Below are 21523 nucleotides of genomic sequence, written 5' to 3' on the forward strand. Positions count from 1 at the left end.
AAGAGGGGGAGAAGAGAGAGAAGTTATCTCGCCGACCCTGGACTTCGCCACCAGGTGATCCTCCGCCAGCTGGATGGCCGTCTCCAGATCCTTGGGCCGGTGGCACTGGACCCACTCCGATGTTCGGGAGGGGAGGCGGGCGATGAACTGCTCCAGCACCACGGCATCCATTATCTGAGCGACAGTCCGGCCATCCTGTAGTAGCCATCTGCGGTAGGCATCACGGAGCTGCTGGGTGAACACAAAGGGCCGGCCGCTTTCCGTCCATTCCATCGAACGGAAGAGCTGGCATTGCTCCTCTGGGTTGCGGCCGGCCCGCTGGAGAATGGCTCGCTTCAGGTCGTTAAACTCCAGGAGATTTTGGGTCGGTAATTGCTGTGCGGCGAGTTGGGCTTCGCCTGACAACAGCGGGATGACTCTTACCGACCACTCGGCCCGTGGCCAGCCACACGCCTCCGCCATCTTCTCAAAGAGGTCCAAGAACGCTTCCGGGTCGTCATGTGGCGCCATTTTGGAAAAATCGATGGGAGGGTGGGCGGCAGATGTCGGAGCGGGCCGGATCTCCTGGGTCAGCAGACTCCGGATTCGCTTGCGGTCCTCCTGCTGGGCCTCCATGAGGACTTGGAATCGTTGTTCTTGGATTTTTCTCATTTCCACCAGCGCATGATGTTGTTGTTGGTGGAGGACCGTGAGGGCCTGGATGGCTTCCGCAAATGGCAGTCTTGACGGAGTGGTCATTCTGGCAGCAAAGTTTCTTCTTCTTCCTGGGTTTCGGCACCACTGTAGTATCGTTCGTTGTTGTGTGGGAAGAAGAAGACAGGGTCGGCGATATCAGGTAAATAATATACTTTTATTTTTATTTTTCAATGCACAACACGTGTAGCAGTTCAGGTGTGTGTGTGCTCTCTCCTCTCCCCGGCTGCTCCTTCTTTTCTCCTTAAGAAGGGTGTCTCTCCGGCTCAATCACTAGAACAAACAGGTGTTATTTATTATTTCTGATTGGCCTGCTGATTAGCCGCCAGGCTCTGAGCATGCTCTCCCCCCTCATTGGATGTTCGATCATGCTTACCTCTCCACACGGAAGTTCTAAGACGATCGCGAAAACAAGCGCACTTTCGCATTTTAGAATAAGGTCAATAGTATTTGTATTTGAAACAATGGAAATCAATGTGGTTTCTAACATTTTTCAAAGTAACTTATTTTGTGTTAAAAAGAAACTCATAAAGGTTTTGAGTAGATATTCAGTTTTCCGTTTTTGGGGGAGCTATTCCTTTATATACATGTGGAAAGTAACTTTTAATGAAGTTAATCGTTCATTAAGAGATATCTGTATTAACACTCAACAAACGACATCAGATTAAAATGGGAGAGAGAATCCAACCTTGTTAACTCAGAGGAAGATTGTTTGAATATCTGCTTTGTGCAGGCCACTTCTTCCAGCTCTAGTATGTGGCTAGAGTTTTGCTGCAGGAATCTTACTAGACAATTTATAACCTCCATGTTAACATGTATGCAAACACAGGAGAGGGAAAGGGGACAGTCCTGAAGGAAATCTGGGGATGACTGGCAAACCATTTTCACATATTTTGACTTGTCCAGCTATTCAGTCATACTGGCAAGACTCGATGCAAGTAATACAAAATATTTTTGGAAATGAAATGGACTTCTCTTTCACAACAGTTTACCTGGGGGAATATTGCAGCCGACTTCATGGTAAAAGACAAGTATTTATTATAAATTCTTCTAGCAACCAGAAAGAAAACTGTAACTCGAAAGTGGCTTCAACTTGGACCCCCTACAAAATCTGAATGGTTGGATATCATTTCTAATATTCAAAATATGGAGAGGATGACTTTTTCTTTAAAACTACACTTGGACAAATACCTGCAATAATGGGAGAACTGGACTGTACTTATGCCTTTACAGAGTGTAAACTGATCTTTATATGTACTTGTTAATGTAACTCGTAAGGAGCTATGTGAGCAGTCAACTGTTCATTTAAGTTCTGATGTGTTTTTGTATTTTTACATTTTATTATTTGTATTTTTCCCTTTTACTTCCTTAGGAAAAATAAGTAAAAAAAATAAACAAAAAAAAAAGAAAGAAAAATATCTATATTTTAGTTATGAACAAAACAATACGAACTGACTGGACATAAAACTCAAGAATTTTTATATTATTAATATTTAAAGGGATATAAACACTAGCTTTTAAATACAGATTAAGAATGCTAATAACTAAATAATGTTTTTACTATTCACATTAAAACAAATGTAAATGAAAACACAACAAACAATCAAACAACAGAAACCAAAATAAAAGAAAAATAAAGATTAAAACAAATGAATGAAAAGGGAGAGATAATAACAAGTAATTACAAATAAACAATACAAAAAGTATATATATACATATATATATATATTTTACAAATTTTAAATGGCATTTAGAGGTTTTTGCATCTGATCTCTTTATATATACAGTTGATGTCAAAATTATTAGGCCCCCTTTGATTTTTTTTTCTTTCAAATTCTGAGTTCAACTGTACATTAAACTGAATGTACAGAAAAACACAACAAACAATAAAACAACAGAAACCGAAATAATGATTTAAACAAATGAACGAAAAAGGAGAGATAATAGCAAAATATTACTCTTGAACAATACAAACCTAAATAAAATCAAAATCAAAACAAACAAACAAACAAGCAAATAATAAACCAATAGTAGCTGTAAACAAAAATAAAACAAGTTAAACCAATACAAATACAATAATAGATCATACATTCAACTGAATGTGAGACAATTTGGACACAATAATTTACATTTAAAGCAAGGAACAAGAGATACCAAATAGCACACTATCAAAATATTTGCTGTGAAAAAATAAAAAAATTAAACGCAAACAAAACTAAAACAAAACATTTGACAACAATTTAAACAAAGCATAAATAACAAACATCTAAATATTATTAGTGACAAACAAGCAAATAAGGAAAAACAAAACATCATTTTAGATTTTTAGATTGTTTAGATGCAGAGAAATTAGAAATAGTAGTAAACAAGAAATAGTAAACAAAGTAATAGAAAATAATAATAATATTAGTAATAATAATAATAATAATAATATTTATTTTACATTTATGTTTGTCAAAACAGCTTTATTTTTATTCAGAAATTGCTATAAAGTTGTTGGATAATAGTAACCATCACCCTATTATGTTCACAATCAGGTCTGTTATTCATGTCTACACAGATTCTCTTCCTTCTTTCCTCGAGCGTTTCCCCCCTGTACTCTAAATACGCCATGCCTCAGAATGGCAACACGGGTCAGAAATAGACCCTCGCTATTCTCAAACCACCAAACTCATTACGCAGCCCGACTGTAAAAGGAATCAAAGGCAATTATGTGGAGGAGAGAGCAGCTGAGGCAATTATGATTTATCACAAGGCAAGTGTTAAAAAAATGAAGAGTCCATTAGCTATGAGGGATTCAAGCGGCCGTGAGAAGCTTCCATTAAAAGTGTATTGCGCTTTCCATTTGCCTCAATAACATCAGCTGCTGATTATTTGTTAAAACCCATCCACACATGACTCTAAAGTTGAAGGCAGAATTATAAGCCCCTTATAGATTTTTCTTTCTCCCAATTTTTGTTTAACAGAGGGAAGATTTTTTTTTCAACACATTTCTAAATATAATAGTGTTAATAACTCATTTCTAATAACTTATATAGATAATCTTTTATCTTTGCCATGATGACAGTATTCAGCTTAAAGTGACATTTAAAGGCTTAACTAATTAGGTTAATTAGGCCAGTTAGGTTAAAATCACACAAGTCAATGTATAATGATGGTTCTAGACTATCATTATAAAATATTGCTTAAAGAAGCTAATAATATTGACCTTACAATGGTGTTTAAAAAATGTGAAACTGCTTTTATTCTACCCAAAATATCCAAATAAGACTTTCTCCAGAAGAAAAAATATTATAGGAAATACTGTGAAATATGCCTTGCTCTCGTCAAACATCATTTGGGAAATATTTGAAAAAGGAGGGCTAATAATCGCAGGAAGGCTAATAATTGAGACTTCAAATTGTAAGACTTGAAATATCACAAATTTTTTAATGTCTTTGTCAATTTAATTATGAGCTGAAAACACAGAGATATTCGGCTCTACAACCCAGCAGTTGGGAATGCACGAAAAACCAGCTCCCCTCCATTCCTCCATTTACATTTGCAGCCTCTGCAACCCCTTTTATTCAACCCCACCTCTACATATACTGTACTCACACAGAATGGTAATTTCAAAGTCTGAATGCTCTAAATCAGTGGTCACCAAACTTGTTCCTGGAGGTGCCCTGCAGATTTTAGCTCCAACCCTAATCAAACACACATGAACAAGCTAATCAAGGTCTTACTAAGTATACTTGAATGATCCAGGCAGGTGTGTTGAGGCAAGTTGGAGCTAAACCCTGCAGGGACACCGGCCCTCTAGGACCGAGATTGGTGACACCTGCTCTAAATCAACCCAAGTGACTTTATCTATCATGTTTGATATCATTTGAAATGTCTCAGTGTGACTGGTACAATGGTCTCATTCTCTCAGAAATAGACATAATTAAAACAATAAATATATAACTCCAGGTATCTTTTGAACCACTGTTAAGAGTGTGCCTTTCCTATAGGCAGAAACACTTTTACTAAATGCAAATGCCTTTTGTTATTCACACACCCCTTTCCTCTAGAAGATTCTTGGATTTACTACTTAAGGTAAAGTTTCTAAATGTTTGGCGTGATTCTGTTATTTAGATCAGCTCAGCTATGTATATTTTGAAGTCAGGAATGCATCTTTTAATCTTGGATTTGTCTTTGATAATTCAATGTCTTGTATTGATTGTTTATGAATTGACTGAATGAATTGGCATAATACACATTTATATGGCTAATAAATTGTTATGTTTTAAATTATTCACACAGAGTTCGTGTTATTATCTCTAGTAGATTAAGTTAAGTCCATAGCACCACAAGCCCCTGTACAGGTTAGTAACTGACTAAAAAACGCTAGACGGAGCAGCGTGGCATGCTATACAATGTTCTTAGAGCTCCAATCGCCACTGTTTAGTGACCAAGACTGACATGCTTGTGCGTAAGAGGTTGTTTACTCGACCGGTACAAGACTCAGGATGTTATAGGAATCCAAATGAACGAGAATAATATACAATAATGAATCTATTAGAATATTCAATCATAATCTAAAGTAATTTTAAAGGAAACAAAATACATTTATCAGTGTTTTAAAAATGGAGTCAGATAAAACGAGGATAAATATATTAAAATTCTAAACCACCTCATACTAAAATTGGAGTCAGATATGAGTTAAATTTAACGTAAATCAACATTGTGCATTGGAAAGACCGAACATGCAGTGAACCTTCGTCCACCAGTGGACACCGTCATTGGACTGGCTGGACCCTACTAACTGTATATTCAAAGTAGCATGTTTAAAAGTGTCCCATTTTAAGTGACTCCATCACCTTGGAATTATAAGTTTCTATCTGTGTTCTAACTGATTTTGAGATATTAAGCTTCAAAGTTTTTGCATTCCATAGCAAACAACATGTGCATAACAGTTCTCTTTCATACAGTTGAAGTCAGAATTATTAGCCCCCTGTTGATTTTTTTAATTCTTTTTTTTATATTTCCCAAATGATGTTTAACAGAGCAAGGAAATTTTCACAGTATGTCTGATAATATTTTTTCTTCTGGAGAAAGTCTTATTTGTTTTACTTCGGCTAGAATAAAAGCAGTTTTTAATTTTTTACAAACCAATTTTGGGACAAAATTATTAGCCCCTTTAAGCTATTTTTTTCGATAATCTACAGAACAAACCATTGTTATACAATAACTTGCCTAATTACCCTATAGCCTAGTTCACTTTATTAACCTAGTTAAGCCTTTAAATGTCACTTTAAGCTGTAAAGAAGTGTCTTGAAAAATATCTACTAAAATGTTATTTACTGTCATCATGACAAAGATAAAATAAATCAGTTATTAGAAATATGTTTCTAAAACTATTATGCTTAGAAATGTGCTGAAACAATCTTCCCTTCATTAAACAGAAATTGGGAAAAAAAATAAACAGGGGCACTAATAAGTCAGGGAGGTTAGTAATTCTGACTTCAACTGTCCATTAACATAACAGAGACCCTAAATGTACTCTAAATGTTAATTATCAAAATGCAATTAATTTTGCTAATTGGGGTAAGAAAAATACCACAGTAATTGCAGATAGAAGCTTCTTATTCTGTCATTTTCCTCTTGAAATTACAAAGCTCTATCTGGCAAATTATAAATTGAAGCATTATTTTTTCGAGAAATACAATCACATAAGATAAAAAATGGTCTTGTAACAATGCTTGAGAAAGTTACATTTTTGCTTTCTGCAACACTTATTTAATGTTTTAGAATAATATTTTTTGTACAAATTAAGACACAAGACTGTGTTAAATATTTTATCCAGTACAGCTGTTAATTTTATTTAATTAGTATGGTAATCTTTATTGAATTATATGCTTTATATGAACTACTGAATTATATGCGTCATGAATTTAATAAAGTATTTGCTTTTCAAAGCCTAATTTCAAATTTAAAGACTTGCAAGAAAACAAATTTAATAAACACTGAAAACTGTTTTACTGACTATATATAGACAAATAAAAATATTTCATATTCATATTACTTTTTTAGTAACTGTTTTCAACAATGTAAAATTAAACATCTCAATTTCATCTCAATGTCAAAAAAAGCTTCTAAATCATCACATTTACACACAGCTTTTCAGTTTCAGATTTCTTCTTAATTTTGTGTGGCGTGGAATTATTTGGTTGATTTTGTGATTATTTAGAGATTTTGTGTTTCTTTCTGGTCTTGCCTGCTGTCAATGGAGCAGTCCGGCAAAATGACAAAGATGGCTGATTCTGATTGGTCCTTGAAATGCTGATTGCCTCACAGAAAGAATCTTATAGAGCCAGGAGTTCGACTTAGATAAAATTTTAAAAAAAATTTTAAATGAAAAGTTTTAAAATGTAAACAGCTTACAAAAATAAATAAATAAATAAAATCCCAAAGTAAATAAGATGTCATTTAATGTGAATATGTGAATAACTCAAATTTTACAAAAATGTCAGATAAAACCTTATAATTCTAAGGTGACGATTTATAATTATTTTAAATACACTTCTGAAAAGAAATGTTCCTAAGGCAAGCACATGGAATTTTTATTATTGAATCGCTAAATTGTACTAGTATATTTTCGTGCTACTATTACTTATTATTGTGGAATAAGCATCTTTTGCATTATTACACGGGTCTCTGGAATACTTGAGTCTGATTGGTCAATCGTGACATTCCAAGGTATGTTACTCTCAGATAGGTAAGGTCGTATCATAATGTTTGAACCTAACATTTTGATTGGAAAAACATGTCTTGGTCCTACACCTTCCACAGAATATGTGTACTGAGCACAAAGTATGCTTTGTCAGAAAAATATTTATTTGATTTTTTATTAAATTAAATTCAATGTAGACATTCAGAATGGAGCACAAAACAATCCCGCACCCTGTTCAGGTCATGTTATATTAGTGTTTCTCAACCACGTTCCTGAAGTACCACCAACAGTGCATGTTTCGAATGTCTTTTTTGTCTCTTAGACATGGAAAATGTGCAGAGCTGGTGGTCCTCCGAGAACATGGTTGAGAAACACGGTGTTCTATCATACATATTATATATATATATATATATATATATATATATATATATATATATATATATATATATATATATATATGTATATATATGTATATATATATATATATGTATGTATGTATGTGTGTGTGTGTGTGTGTGTACGTGTTTTTGTGACATATCAGGACACAAATCTGTATAATGACATGGGTATGACACAGGTATTACAAAAAGGAGGTGAAATATGAGGACATTGGTGACGTCCTCATTTCTCAAAATGCTTATAAATCCTACAGAATGAGTTTAATCAGAGAGTAAAGCTGCACACAGTCTCCTGTGGTGGTTGGGTTTAGGAGTGGGGTGGGGTGAGGGCAATATAATATACGGTTTGGGCTGCATAAAATGAATGGAAACCTATGTAATGTCCCCACTTTTCACAAAAACAAACATGTGTGTGTGTGTATATATATATATATATATATATATATATATATATATATATATATATATATATATATATATATATATATATATATATATATATATATATTATAAAAAATAGTTTGTGACTAGATTGAATCTGATAATGGTACCACTTTTGATAATTGATGATAACAACGATCTGCTCTTGACCACTTGAAAAATCACAGAAATCTTGAAACCTTCAGTTCTTTAAGAATATAAAGATGCAGCACAGAGTGACCAAGTAATCAGTGTGGCTCAATAGAATAGCACTCTTTGAGCCTTAAAAATACATTATACAAGGTTTGAAAACACCCTGACTTGAGGAAAAAATCTATATAATGCATGGCCTTGAGTTATTGTTATGTTTAAGTTACTATTAGATCCACTGATGTCTATGCAGTTGACTGAAAATGGGAAACTCCTGCAGGGACTTCTAGAGTGGCCAAATAACCTGACCTTGGTTTCCAAACACAAGTGAAAGGGCTTATCACTCACATGCACACTTATATATATATACACAAAGCAGTGTCGACCTGACCTCATTTCATGGCCTGGTTTACAGTAACTGCTAGTACAGTGACTGCTGCTCAGAGCAAAACATTAATATTTATGAACAATATAACATTTTTAGGAATCACCACACTGTTAGATCATTTTAACCCTATAAACCCAAAGGCCTCTGAATCATCAACATGTTAAATTTTTTCAAACCTGCTATATACAAATTACTCAATGCCATTTGTTTAAATAGAAAATAATATGATTAAATTTATTAAGAAGTAAAAAGTCGTTTTGTATAATAGTAAAAAATAAAATATAAATTTTTCTGGTAGTAATTCAAGTGTCTTTTGGCTGTGAAATGACGAATGGTTTTTGTCATGTAAATATCGCAATAACTTGGTGTGCGCACTTATATAATAATATTATACGTATAATGGTGTGAATATATTTATCATTCTTGGTGTGTATGTTTATAAAGGTATTGTTCTTGGAGTGTGGGGTAGTTATCAGCCTTGATGTGCGCTAGTTATTGATATTGTTTTCTTGATGCTAGTTATATTTATTGTTATAGATGTGCTTATATACAGTGCATCCGGATAGTATTAAATATAAATATTATTAGTAATATTAAAGCCTTATTCCAAAATGGATTAAATTCATTTATTTATTTTAAAAAAAGTTAAAAAAAAAAAATCACATGTACATCAGTAGTCACAGCCTTTGCTGTGAAGCTCTAAATTGTACATTCTGTTTTCACTGATCATTCTTGAGATGTTTCAGCAGCTTAATTGGAGTTCACCTGTGGTAAATTAAGTTGATTGGACATGATTTGAAAAGGCCTACACCTGTCTATATAAAGTCCGAGGGTTGAGAGTGCATGTCAAAGCACAAACCAAGCTTGAAGACAAAGGAATTGTCTGTAGTCCAAAGAGACAAGATTGTCTTGAGGCACAAGGCTGGGGAAGGTTACAGAAACATTCCTGCTGCTCTGAAAGTTCCAATGGGCACAGTGGCCTACGTCATCCGTAATTGGGAGATGTTTAAAACCACTAGGACTCTTCCTAGAGATGGCCGGCCATCTAACCGGAGTGATCAGGGGAGAAGGGCCTTAGTCAGGGAGGTGATTAATAACGCGATGATCACTCTGTCTGAGCTCCAGCATTCTTCTGTGGAGAGAGGAGAACCTTACAGAAGGACAACCCTCCGTGCAGCAATCCACCAATCAGGCCTGTATGGTGGAGTGGCTGGACGGAAGCCACTCCCCGCCTGGAATTTGCCAAAAGGCATCTAAAGGACTCTCAGATCATAAGAAACAAAATTCTTTGGTCTGATGAGACTACAATTGAACTCTTTGGAGTGAATGCCAGGCGTTATGGTAGGAGAAATCCAGCCGCAGAAACTAGAAGACTAGTCAGGATAGAGGGAAAAATGAATGCAGCAATGTACAGAGACATCCTGAATGAAACCTGCTTCAGAGTGCTCTTGACCTCAGACTGGAGTGACAGTTCATCTTCCAGCAGGACAATGACCCAAAGCACACCGCCAAAATATTAATGGAGTGGCTTCACAATAACCCAGTGAATGTCCTTAAGTGGCCCTGCCAGAGCCCAGACCTAAATCCTATTGAACATCTCTGGAGAACTGAAAACGGCTGTACATCTTTACTTCCCATCCAACCTGATAGAGCTTGAGAGGTACTGCAAAGAGAAATGGCCAAAAGTTCCCAAAGACAGGTGTGCCAAGCTTGTGGCATCATATTCAAAAAGACTTAAGGCTGTAATTGCTGCCAAAGGTGTAAGTACTGAGCAAAGGCTGTGAATACTGATGTACATTTGATTTTTCGGGTTTATAATTTTTTTTTAAAATTTGCAACAATTTCAAAAAATCTTTTTCACATCGTCATTATGTGGTATGGTGTGTAGAATTTTAAGGAAATAAATAAATGTAATCCATTTTGAAATAAGGCTGTAACATAAAGAAATGTGGAAAAAGTGAGTACTGATGTCTGTACTGATGGATGTGATGAGGAAATTCTCTTGAACTTTCTGAACAGTTTAGTACACAACAAATAAAACCCCAACACCGTTGTTATGAGTTATAGCAACATTTTATTTACAATAGAAATGCACAGGTAAAAGAACAACTGATGGTAGAAAGAATTTACAATAGCTTCAAATAGCCAGCGCGACCTGTGCAAGACTTAACAAAATAATCTACACTGTATCACAGCCACACGTACGTACAAAACACAGAGCACAACAGTGAACTACAGCAAAAAATAAGACCAGTATATCTGTATGAATGAACGCTTAAGAGATCTGAACACACTCTGACTACGAAATGGCAGGGGAAATTATTTTTAATTTAGAGGGTGGATCATAATTACCAAATTTGGTCTGTACACCAGTCAAACACAAAATAAATAAATAAATACATTTAAAAATCAATAAAAACGTAAAACAAAGCGAGCGATGCACAGATATTACAGAAGCTGAATTTAGTCCACGTTAAAATGTGCATTCAGTGTTCAGCTCAGAGTTAAAAATAAAAAAAAAGTGCAAGTCATGACCTGATTGCCAAAACAAGCCAAGCATTAAGAGTGTGACACTAGTCGCAGAAAAGCAAAAATTGCTCATAATCGCACAAATAATAACAAAAATGTCTACTTTAGCCAAGTGTGCAGAGATGTACCGCAGATATACGTATTCGGGAACGTAAACTCAAAAAAAACCCCATCAAAAAGCACACACTTTAACATGGAAAATCAATGATTATGAACAAATATACAACTGAGCCTTGTGAACGTTACATGAACACCTACTCACCTAAATCAAGTGTGTTAATCGGGTTAACCTGCCATTTACAAAACCATAATCGACAATAAAACACACACACGCTTGCGACAACGTATGTGCCAACTTAAAATCTCTGAATTAACAGTGAGTTATCCATGCATATTAATGTTTATAATACTGTAGTCATGTGAAAACAGGTCCCTTAAACCAGTGTTTTCCATTTAGCAAATAAAACTCAAATAAGATCACAGAACTAAACGTCTATGGGAATACGGAGCAAGAAAACTCATATACTTGTCCTTTTTTAAATCCTTTTCAGCTCCTTATTTTTTTTTTAAGACAAAGGCTGCAATATAAAGCACATCATCATCATCATCATCATCATCATCATCATCACACCAAACGCTTGAATGCGCAGTTTCATAAAGAATCCCCCAAAAAGTTAGTCGGTCCTCGTAAGACTTCTTCTTTTTTTTACATACAGAAAAGATGGCGCTCAAGCATGCTTGAAAGGTCGCAGATAGCAACCCTAGCAAATCCAACGAAGCACTTCTCCGCCAATAACAGCAGTCACTTTTTGTGTTGGCGGATGAAAACAAAGCCTCTTAGTGTTAAGCAGAGACACAGAGAGCAGCAATAATGAGTGTGTGACGTCCTCTTCAATCTGGCAATGCCGTCTTTATTTTATCCCTCTCAAATGTTCTCTGTTCTCCTTGGCGCTCTGGAGAGTTCAACAAGTACGAGGTCTCTGTGCTTTCACTGGTTTTGTCTGTTTGGAGTGTCTATGTGAGGTTACAGGTCAGAGATCAGTGACTTTATTCTCCACAGCGGCGGCGATCTGTTGGAGTCTGTAGCCCAGCTGCATCTTCTGAGCAGTGGAGTCCTCTTCTAAAGCGGTGATGATCTGACCACACAAACAAACAATCTTATGGGTGAGAAGTGGATTCAGTATTGGCGTGTGTGTGTGTGTGTGTGTGTGTGTGTGTGTGTGTGTGTGTGTGTGTGTGGAGGAGGGGGGTGTCTATTATTGTGTTGTGTGTAGGCCTGTCACAATTATCAATATATTGACTTATCGCACAACACATGGACATGAACTCAATTGTTTTTGGTGATACAACATATTATATACATTATACGTTTATAACATATTATATACATATTATATACATTATACGTTTCTTTTATATACATTAAAGCCAATTCTAGTAACATTTAAGATGATTTTGGAACATTATTCTTATTATTGTTAAATGACAATAATATCTTTTAATGCAATATATTTTGGTGTAATCTATTGTACAACAAAAAAAGATATCATGACAGGCCTTGTTGTGTGTAACCCAATATTTGTGTAATGTGTGTTTTGTTTGTTTGGTATAAGATTATTTGTGGCTGAAGGGATTACAGTAATGACAAAAATTTCTATCTAGAAATCCGAATTGAAAAAATGAGATGCTGTAAATGCTGTCCAATTCATCTGTTTTTGGACAATGAATTACACTGTTACATGTAAAAGGCAAAAAATGCACATACAAGAGACTACAACTATTTTTAGCTGTTTAAATGGTGTAAAAGTATGACAAATTATGAGAATAACAACATATTTTAACCTCAACCTCATATTATACAATAAGGTGTTTGAATTATGTAATTATAATAACATACCACACAAATAATTATGTATAACTCTTTAATACTGCCCCTTTTAGGCTTTGATCCAAATTGCGTTATTTTGGTGACTTTAAATTCAAATGCTCTTTTTAAAAGAGGGCGAAGCTACAAACACCTGTGCATCGTTGAAGCAGCAAATTCCAAATAGGACTAACATTAACTCTGTTAAAATGAAAATGTCAAAGGAAGTGTTTCTAAAGAAGAATGCAATCTATGGAGAATACAGTGTTCATCTGTGCATCCTAAAACTCAACATATATAATGCCCAACCCAGGCTCATTATTGATTTGTAACCCTGTTTGCCATTTCTGGCAAATACATTGGAGAAGGTATGTTTAGAAGGAGAGGCCGCTGTGTATGCTTTTTCAGAACTCAAATTTCTCTTGTGAGGGCTAATCGAGCCTGCTGTTTTCGGGTAAATCCATCAGAGGCTGTCGACTCAATGACTGTCTGACTGACTGACTGACTGACTGACTAACCGACCAACTGACCGACCCCCCACCCACCCCCTTTCCTAAACCCAACCAATAGTGTTTTCAAAAGCAATCAAAAAAAAAAAGAAAAGTCCTGCCTGATTTTTACATTTTTGGATCTTTGGTCATGTTCTCACCCTGTTATTTTCTTGTTTATTTTATTTTTGCCTTTTGTTTTAGTTTTATCTACTTTCTGGAACGGTTCTTTGCTAGACTTGAACCCCGTCATTGTGGTCAACTTCTCTTTGCATGACAAGTCCGCCGACGTACGTGGCGAGCTACTGAGCAAACTGGAAACAGTGGGAAAGTCGTCCACACAGAAGTAAGCGGTCAGCTGGTAGCGCGAAAAGAAACATAAGCTTTTGGTGGCGCCATACCGCCCAGTAGTGTTCGTTTTAAAGACGAAATGCAGCCATATGTAGCTCTGGCTACATAATTTGTGCTCTCCAGAAATGTATACGGGAGTACACTTTTACAGTGAGCCTGTGTTGATAATGCCTTTTAGTCCCTGAAAATATCTTTAGCAGTTAAAAACTCTAATGGCAGATGGCTGCTTCTCACTGAGGGCTGTTTATGCTAATCAACAAGAGATTATCACTAATGGGCGAGGCTTTCTCCCTCTGATGACATGTACAATTAGACAATGTAAATTAAAGTGTTTCTGCAGACGATTTTTATCAAATGTGATTATAAACAATAGAGTTAATTCATTTTCACCATTAGAGGCTGGCTATATTCACACACTGTTCACACACAACTGTGCTTAAACCCCTTATAAAAATGATTTTTGCATAATAGGTCCCCCTTAAAAAAGATTAAGTGAATTTGTTTATATACAATTAATACTATAGAGTGTTATTTTACCTTTGATTATTTACTTTGTGTATCTGAATATTGCTTGATGTCCAGAAAATTATAAAGCACTGTGCATTTTATTTGTACAGTATCTTTGGTCTACTGTATTAATCAATGTTTGAGATTGGTTTATTGTATTTTATGTAGATGCGCTCCCTTACAAAACCATCTTAATATATCTAAAATGATTAATTATTTCCATATAGAGCCGTTTATGTCATCTGGTAAGATTATAGTTGATATTGTAATATATATCATAGAAAAATAAAATATCTCAATGCTAGTTTTCTCCAATATCATGCAAAACTAGTACATTCTATTATTTCAGTTTAAGAAAAATAAATCTTTGGTTTCTCTGTTTATAAATAACAGGATCTCTTCTGCTTTCACAATATAAAAGTTTGACGGTAGAGAGTAAAATTTACACATGAATTCCAAGAGCAGGTCTTTGTCAACAAACTCTTTGGCCTCAAAACATCAAGAAAATTTTTGACTACCAATGATAGAATGCATGTCTTAAGTTACAAATACTGCTTTACTTGTAAACATGTGAGGCAGTTGGATAGGAGGTGTTTTCAACAAGAGTCTATTTCTGTACTCTTGTGTCATTGTCATTGTTACTAGGTTGCTTTGCTACTATTAAACACATGTGCCAAAGCATAAGCATGCAGAGAAGGTGCTGATAACCCCCCACATCACTATTAACAGCAGAGCAAACAAAAATGAAGACTCATCTGAATTCGGAGCACAGGCAAACAAAGACGTACTATTACTATTTTAAATAATGAGTAATTACTGTATGAGTTCAAATCATAAATAGAGAATACTTTTTTTTTTACATACATATACCAAGGATAAAGTAAATCTCACCTGATCATAGTATTTGTTGATATACTTGTACAACTCATGCAATGCCACTAGATGATTCACTTCATTCGAGTAGTTCTGCAAGAAAAACAAAAGATGAAAGGATGAAAATATTAAATACATCACGGTTAAACGATGAATTTTTATATCATTTTATATCATTATTTTGTTCTCGGCAGTTTTCTCCTTAATGTTTAAATATGTCTAAATTATTTTATTAACTCTCTAAGATGAGTGTCTTGAGTTTATGAGTCCCAGAATTTGCCTTGAACAGCCTTGATGAATTTTGAAAAAGTGATTTTTTTTCCATTTAATATACCTGTTTTGTTAGAAGCTTTTGCATGCATTATGTATTGTTTACAATAATACTATTAGTGCTGATCAAAAATTATTCATGATTAATTGCATACAAAATAAAAGTTTCCTTTTTTATGTTTAATTTATACATTATGAAACACATTACAAAAACATAAACATGTAACAAAACGCAAATACACTGAACAGTATTTTGAGCAAATAATAATAATAATAATAATAATAATAATAATAATAATAAAAACAACACTAGTGCAATCTTATACAGAAAAAAACAAGTCTACAATGTGTTGACCAGAACTAGTATCCAGTACCAAGCTCAGAACTGGGAAGTAGGGACTCAATCAGAAGGAGCAGGGTCAAGCTAAAGAGTTTGGACATGTTTGCGAAGGGGTTCCCACAGTATAATAAAAATAGTGCTAGGTCGGTGAAGAGAGTACCTAATTTTTTCTAATTTCATAAAATAAAAAACATTTCTTATCCAACAAGTGTGAGAAGGAGGGTGAGGGCTCTTCCAGTTCAAGTTTCTTTTGACATCATATTTAGTATGTACTGTGTATATTTATTATTATGTATTATCTATATGTAAATATAAAATATATATGTTTATACAACAGTTCTGTCTGGTTCTCGAATCTGATTGGCTGATAGTCGTGTGATATTCTGCAATTTCAGAACTCGTACAGCTTCCTCACCCTTCTGTATTACTCATCCCACATAGAGTGACAGCAGATCAATACACACACTGCAGCTGTTGGACAACATAATGTACTTTTGAGGCTTTTTAGGTGAGAATATAGTTGTTTAGATTGCAACTATGCAGTTTATATACAAGGATAGCGCCTATTTTAAATATTCATAATTTCCGAGATTCAGCGCATTGGCGGTCATCAGCCTGTCATACTGAGCAGAGCAAAGATGATTGACATTCCGCCGCAGGATGGCGACAGAGACCACATAATAATCCCTTAGAGGAAAAAAAATCCAGCTTATTTTCAAACTACATCTGATCAAATCATTATAAAACAGGTAAGTGACATTTTAAGTCGATCTCTCTCTTTTGTATGTAGTAGTGTTGTATTTATATCACAGTCTAGTAGTGTTTCTGATAGTGTTTGCTTTACTTTGGCTTTTTCGGGGTTAATTATTGTGCTATCCCAATTGCAACAAAGAAATACTGGGAAATGTCTCTAGACTGATGGCACTTCATGCTGTTCAGCTATATAATCTTAAAATGTCACCAAAGTCACCTGTTTTGTCATCATTTTAGACATTACGCTAGAGAATCATCCAAACACTAGCTCTAAAGTGACGTTGGTAAAGTAGCAACAGATTCTGCTGATCTGCCATCAGCTGCAGATGTGAATGAATGGTGGAAGAAAGTAGTTCCTTTCCCAAAAGGATTTTTAAAATATCTCTGTTTGATTGTCTTTTTTATATACAAGATTATGCTGTCGAACTGTTGTATAAACAAAATATCACACTTGTAGCAGTGTCATATGGCTGTATACCAGCATTGGTGGGACACTAAGGCATGAGGCCGCAGGCACACCTCCCATCAGTGCTGATATACAGCCATATCGCACTGCTACTAGTGTGGTATTGCTCATATATGATACAAATGATATATAAGTGTAAATATCTTTGTAAAAACATAGCTTTGTATAGATTTGTATTATGTGTTTGTATGACATATAGATAATACATATATATAATACACACATTTATTATGAGATTGATCTTTGGCCAAAACTAATTACTATATGAAGTACATTCAACATGTAATAAAGGCAATAAACAAACAAAACAATAAAAATACAATAACATTATAATTCTGAATTTACACAGAAAATCACATCCTTGGTTTATGGATGGCATTGAAATCAGTAATGCACATTTTGGAGGACATAACTAAAGATTTATATGTAAAACGTGATCCTTGTTCTAAGAAGATCACAAGCAGTGTTAAGTACACATAAAAAGTAATGTGAGTTTTGTAATTTAATTATTTTAATTAATTAGTAAAGTAATTGCTTGTTTATTTCCAAGTTACTAAAAAAAATGAAATTAAAATCCCAGTTATTTTCAGTTTTCCCATTTGTTGACCAAGTGCAGATGTGTTGAGTCCAATGAGTAAACAAGATACTGTAGTTCAAGATACTGTAACTCACCCGAGAGAGTTCAGCTAGAGAAGAGTTCATCTCCTGGTCACTGACAGAGATCGTCTGTTTGATATCCGAGTAGTACCTGATCAACAACAATCATGAAAGTAGTGTAAGTGCATTGAGTCAAAATAACCTCATTATGTATTAAGCAAAGTATAAATACGGACCTCTCCACCATTTGTTTGTAGCGTGGGATGTCTCGAGCGTACAGGAGCTTGTTGATTGGGGAATCCTGCAATGTCATACGAGGACATACAATCAAAATTATTAGGTCTTCTCCCCATTATCAGTCTCCTCTAACTTGATTCTGATTGACTCACCCTGCCCAGTTTGTGGTCGGCGATAGTGCAGGAGTCCATGAAGGTCTGAGCAATGACTGACAGCACGGCGTCTACATTGTCAGAGGCCTGAACATCGAAGATAAACTGTGGGTTCTTCAGGATGTTGATCCAGAACCTCAGTGGCAAGCTGCAAAACAAAGCCAAAATATAATAGCCGCGTTTCCACTATCGCGCCTAAAGTGAGCCAGGGCCAGTTGCGTTTACACTGTCACTCCTGGGGCCTGATCAGGCCAAAGCGGGGTTTTCTCAGGGCCAGCTTTGTCTATTTTCGCAACACAAATAAGGATATTTTTTTATAAATTCCCTAAAGTCCAGAGATGTTCAAAAACATTGTAAAAACATCCCATGTGACTTCCGTGGTATGACTGCAATCATACAAAGCTCCAGAAACACTTTTGTGTGCCCAAAAAAAAAAAATGTAAAAACATCTTTATCTTATGTTTCAGATTTGGGTGTGCGTTTACTACAAACTATCCGACACTTGTGTGTTAAACTGCTGACTTTAATAGTAATTCTCAGACTTATTGACGATAGTAAATGAGCAATAGGGCTGAACAGTATTTCGTCTGAGCATCGATATCACAATGTGTGTTTAATGTTTGCAGACTGGCAGTGCTGAACACTGTAATTGTGGATCCAAATGCAGTATTTATTTAGCAGTTAATTGCATAACAGGTGGAAAACAGTATACTAAGGGTTATTTATAGTCGTAGTCAAGGCTAAGCGGCTATGGATCAATACATGGAAGAATAAAGGTGAGGCTCAGAACATGGAAGGCTAGACATGAAAACATTACAATATAGCAAGCCTCAGTACTGAGGTTTGTGTGCGTGCAGCTTAAATAGTCAGAGTTATATGTCTTTGATGACCTTCAGGCTGTGTGTGTGTAATCAACTGAAAGCAGAACAGCTGTGTGTGTGGGAAGTGCATGTAGAGAGTTGTAGTCCATAATGGGGCGGATTTGTTGTTCACCAGCGAACAGTGTGTTTCCCAGCAATCTGCAGTCACTAGATCGCTTCATCTAAAATATCTTTATTTGTGTTCTTAGGTCTTAGGGGATGGAAATGGCACAATTAATAACAGAATTTTCACTTTTGGGTGAACTAACCCTTTTAATTAACTACTAAATTAGACTTTTGCCTCCGATAAACATCTAATTTTCTGCTCTATTAATTATTAGTTATTAATGTGCTGTTAAATTTAGGTATGAGATAGGAAAATACTAATAAACATTCAATTATCAATAATGTTCTAGTAATAAGCAAGTTATTAATAATGAGAGTTGGCCCTTAAACTGAAGTGTTAAGGCTTTCCTAACCTGTTTGTTTTCCATATGTGGATTGTCTCCGGGTCTGTAATGTTGTGCTGTGCCGCCTGATCATCCAACAGATCGAAGAAATACTTGACAGCTAGTGGAACCGGCCGACTGGTGCTCAGAATCACAGTGAACAGATCATCCACAAACTTCTGCAGTGTACCCTAAAACACACATAACAACAAGGTTACTTTCTGAAACTAAAGGTGAGATTTAAAACTCAGAAATTAAGTTTCATTAACAAAAAGGCTTAAATGAAACTAAGAACTTTTATTGAAAAATTAACTGAAATAAAAAAATACTTTGACAAAAAGTATTTGTAATATTAATAAACACACATGCGTTTCTTGTACATTGGGTGGAAAAACCAAAAACATCAATCAAATGTATGTTCATGTCGAAAAAACGTTAACTACACATATACACATATGGGGGCAAAAAGTATCGAACATTTATTTAGATTTGCAAACTTATAATTACTAAAACTGAAACTAAATATGTATAAAACTTAATTCAAAATGTGATTACAAAATAAAAACTAAACTAATTTTACAAAACCAGCAATTAAACTAAAACCAAACTAAAATGTATAGCATATTTCTTAAATAATACTGAAATTATTTTACTATCTTAAAACCTAATAACTTTGCAGTACAGCGAAGCAGAATTTTCTATTTAATTAATTTTTTTAAAAATACCTTTTTAAACAGAATAATTTTACTATTTTCTAATAACTAATTTATTTTATTTTTATCGTGATGACAGTTCATAATATTTTAATAGATATTTTTAGGACACTAGTATACAGCTTAAAGTGCAATTTTAAGGCTAATATAGGTTAATAGGTTAATTAGGCAGGTTAGGGTAATTAGGCAAGTTATTTTATAATGATGGTTTATTTTGTAGACAATCGAAAAAAATACTGCTTAAGGGGGTAATAATACTGACTAAAGCTGTGTGATTAATCAAAATCGATTCACAATCACGGTTTTAAATATTGCTATTAGCTAATTGCAAGAGGCTGTGATATAAAAAAATATTATTATACTTCCCAGACATTCCCAGTGATGGATTGCGGCTGGAAGGGCATCCGCTGCGTAAAACATATGCTGGATAAGTTGGTGGTTAATTCCGCTGTGGCGACCCCAGATTAATAAAAGGACTAAGCCGAAAAGAAAATGAATGAATGAATGAATGAACATCCCACACTCAGAGCAAATGCATGACCTCCGTCTTACTAGCCAATTGAGTTAGCAAACTTTCTTCAACCCAATCAGAGTTGCGCAACCAAACTATGCGGAACGCCCACAATAAAAAACAAACAGGAAAGCACGGACAAGTGGGATCTGGCGTCTACCACTTCAGAAGCATTATTAGACTAATTAATATTAAAGAAAAACAGCACGTCGGTAATACCTAAAAGCACCTAAAAAAGTACCACAGACAGTCATACGAGGAGCGTCTTGCTAAAAAGTCTAATAAAAGTAGTGCCAGTTGACACATCGTTGTTGATCTATGTCTTCATCCTCTTCATTTTATTGGTCTTTTAGCCTTTTGGTCTTAGTCTTCATCTTTGTCTTTGTCTTCTTGTTCTTAGTTGTTGTCTTCTTTGTCTTCATCTTCTTGGTCATCTTGCTCTTGGTTTTCGTCTTCATGGTTGTCGTCTTGGTCTTCTTCGCAGTCTTTGTCTTGTTTTTCTTGTTCGTTTGTGAGAATCGGGAATAGAACCCAGGTCTCTGGCATAAGAGGTGAGTCACGAAACCATTGAGCTACTCAGAGCTAAAGAACCCAATCAACGAAAGGCAGCTGGCTTCTTTGGGGATATTCATCAACAACAAAAAAAAATAAAAATCTTCAGTAAGAAACTAAGTTATGTAAGGCAAAACCGGAGTCTTCCAATAAACAACAGCAAAGTACAATTTCAGAGATGTTTGCTAATATAAGGTAATGTCTTTTAAGTTCCCTTTTAAACTAACACTCACTGCATTTTAGCAGTAAGAAGCTACAATACAGATTA

General features: G+C 35.0%; 1 protein-coding gene across 6 annotated transcripts in view; it reads right to left on the reverse strand.

Annotated features, from left to right (window-relative positions):
- Positions 1-10800: 10800 nt before the first annotated feature.
- plxnb1a (plexin b1a) overlaps positions 10801-21523 on the reverse strand; it is a 199131-nt gene continuing 188408 nt past the window's right edge. For all 6 annotated transcript variants that reach the window (XM_087306601.1, XM_087306600.1, XM_087306598.1 and 3 more), the window contains 6 exons: positions 19510-19670; positions 18171-18318; positions 18018-18082; positions 17857-17932; positions 15374-15448; positions 10801-12408 (listed from right to left, as the gene is read on the reverse strand). In XM_087306601.1, the coding sequence (XP_087162727.1) occupies positions 12304-12408; positions 15374-15448; positions 17857-17932; positions 18018-18082; positions 18171-18318; positions 19510-19670 (630 nt within the window). In that variant the 3' untranslated portion in view covers positions 10801-12303. The remainder of the gene's footprint in view (positions 12409-15373; positions 15449-17856; positions 17933-18017; positions 18083-18170; positions 18319-19509; positions 19671-21523) is intronic.

The sequence above is a fragment of the Danio rerio genome, chromosome 23 (genome assembly GCF_052040795.2).
Source record: "Danio rerio strain M-AB ecotype USA chromosome 23, GRCz13ab, whole genome shotgun sequence".
NCBI lineage: Eukaryota > Metazoa > Chordata > Actinopteri > Cypriniformes > Danionidae > Danio > Danio rerio.